General features: G+C 45.9%; 1 protein-coding gene across 6 annotated transcripts in view; it reads right to left on the bottom strand.

Annotated features, from left to right (window-relative positions):
- st3gal3b (ST3 beta-galactoside alpha-2,3-sialyltransferase 3b) overlaps window positions 1–2,371 on the bottom strand; it is a 44,591-nt gene that overhangs the window by 26,388 nt on the left and 15,832 nt on the right. For all 6 annotated transcript variants that reach the window (XM_020616009.1, XM_020616007.1, XM_020616010.1 and 3 more), the window contains one exon: window positions 1,514–1,606. In XM_020616009.1, the coding sequence (XP_020471665.1) occupies window positions 1,514–1,606 (93 nt within the window). The remainder of the gene's footprint in view (window positions 1–1,513; window positions 1,607–2,371) is intronic.

The raw sequence follows: 2,371 nt of genomic DNA, 5'->3' as shown, positions 1-2,371 counted from the left end.
CGGCCACACACCGTGAAGCTACTGCACTAGACAGATCATCACAGTTAGCTCTTTGCTGTTAGCCAAACAAGTTCGCAGACTGTGAGCAAAGCATACATTTTTACTCCTCTGCAGGTTTATGCTTGTTTAGCAGGTGTTTGTTAAATGAATCGCACTGGCTTTTTACTCGTGAAGGTTTTATTGCACAAACATTAACGAGCATACTACTGCGACAGCAGCTGTCTGTTCCCTGTGTGTGTGCACGTGTGTGTTGGAGATGAGCACCGCACACTCTCCTTCATACACCAACACGTATGTGAAGTGGCTCCATAAACACCAAAATCTGATTTCTAATCTCACTCAGTGGTCTTTGATAAATTGCTCCAGTAGAGCCCTAGCATATTAGCACCAGTTCTCCTATTTGATTGTGAGTTACTACACCTACTACAGTGTACAGTTTGCTGGCTAGCTAGTTATGCGCTCGCCCTGCAAATGCATCTTTCCTACATGTCCTCCCTTAAGACATCCATGATGAGAACCGGCAACACATTCCCACGATTGGGTGCCATTTCAGTGTTGTCACCTGACACACCCCCAGCATTTCAAAGCAGAGAATATTCCTTACTTTTTCATGATTTTGACAGCTAATTTTATATACCTGGTGACTTTTAATTATTCAAATTTGTTTGGTTAATAACATCTTCCTGTGGTGCAGCAAACTCAGAACACATTTATTTCCACTTCACCCCTACTTTCACACATTAGTAGTAATGTATTGGAATTTACTGTTATCCTGTCTTTTTTCCCCTCATCTAAAACTTTGATTGTAGTGCATCTTCATGCAATAGATAAACAGGACTGAATACTTATGCTTGGAAATTATGTTGGCAAATGAGTCTCGTAACTAGGTCAAGTTCTGCATTGAAGTGCCACTGGTTATTGTTCAGAAATGTGGAAAATTGCCCCCTACTGGTTTAGCTCTATGAATGCTAATGGGACAATGTCCTATACACTGAATTGAGTTGGGTGCAAATAGAGGCACAGAGACAAATCAGAAGATCCAGTGACATCACTGGAGGACTGTGTGAACTGTGTGGACTTGGTACCAGGAAGCTTGTGATGAGTCAGAACAGGAAGTTGGTTGGTGCTGCCCACAGAGAAAGCCTCTAAGGCACTGGGATATGACAGAAGAAAGATGGGAGATGTTGTATTCATGTGACAAAAGTTCTTTTGTGGGAATCACAAGGACACAGTTGGGGTTTTGTGGTGGAGGGGTGATAGAAACATGTTTGAAACTGGGGAAGATTGCACAGGAATGTGGGGGCTTCTGTTTCTGACTCAAAGCTCCTCAAGGCCAAGCTGGTTCGAGGAGTGACATCATACATTTTGGTATGTTCCAGTTTTAGTTTTCTCCTGTTAACATCTAATTGAAAGAATTTGTTCCTGAATTTTGTGGTAGTGTGTTTGAGGGAGTCTGCCTCTACATTTAAATAAAGTCCAGATTAAAAGGAGAAAAAAAAGCAATTCTTCTCACTTAGGATAGATGGTGGTCATCTTGGCTGCTGCGTATCCAGGCTTGCACATTCCTTTGCTGAGGTTACCGTACTTGGATGTCAATTCTGGTGGCCTGTTCATGAAAAGAGCAAAGATAAAATCAGTCACATGATGATTGTCCATTATACTGACACCTTTCAAAGCTAAGCACGTCAAACAGCCTGCTTGAGACATAGGAAGTCAAACAACTCAGCACCAGCTCAGAATATCACCTGTGTGTGGCGAGACAAAGCAGAGGGGCCTTATTTCAATTATCACATTAGCAGTGCTAAAACTAGAACTCCCTAATTATTAGTGTGGTCATTAATAAGCATGCGGCCGTTCGGAGCTGTGGCCGTAAGGTCTCCGGTGCCTGTCGTGGTGGCAATCCCCGAACCCGGTGGTGGACACTGGAAGTAAGGGATGCTGTCAAGCTGAAGAAGGAGTCCTTTCGAGCCTGGTTGGCTCGTGGGACTCCTGAGACAGCTGACGGGTACCGGCAGGCCAAGCGGGCTGCAGCCCAGGCGGTTGCGGAGGCAAAAACTCGGGTCTGGGAAGAGTTCGGTGAGGCCATGGAGAAGGACTATCGGTCGGCCTCGAAGAGATTCTGGCAAACTGTCTGGCGCCTCAGGAGGGGGAAGCAGTGCCCTGCCAAAACTGTTTACAGTGGAGGTGGGCAGCTGTTGACCTCAACTGGGGACATTGTCGGACGGTGGAAGGAATACTTCGAGGATCTCCTCAAACCCGGCGCCATGTCTTCCGATGAGGAAGCAGAGGCTGAGGGCTCAGAGGTGGACTCGTCCATCACCCAAGCTGAAGTCACTGAGGTAGTCAAGTAGCTTGTCGGTGGCAAGGCACA

The sequence above is a fragment of the Monopterus albus genome, unplaced genomic scaffold, assembly GCF_001952655.1.
Source record: "Monopterus albus unplaced genomic scaffold, M_albus_1.0 scaffold172.1, whole genome shotgun sequence".
Classification (NCBI taxonomy): domain Eukaryota; kingdom Metazoa; phylum Chordata; class Actinopteri; order Synbranchiformes; family Synbranchidae; genus Monopterus; species Monopterus albus.
Note: the sequence above shows the minus strand (reverse complement) of the source record. Positions and strands in the feature narration are given on the sequence as shown.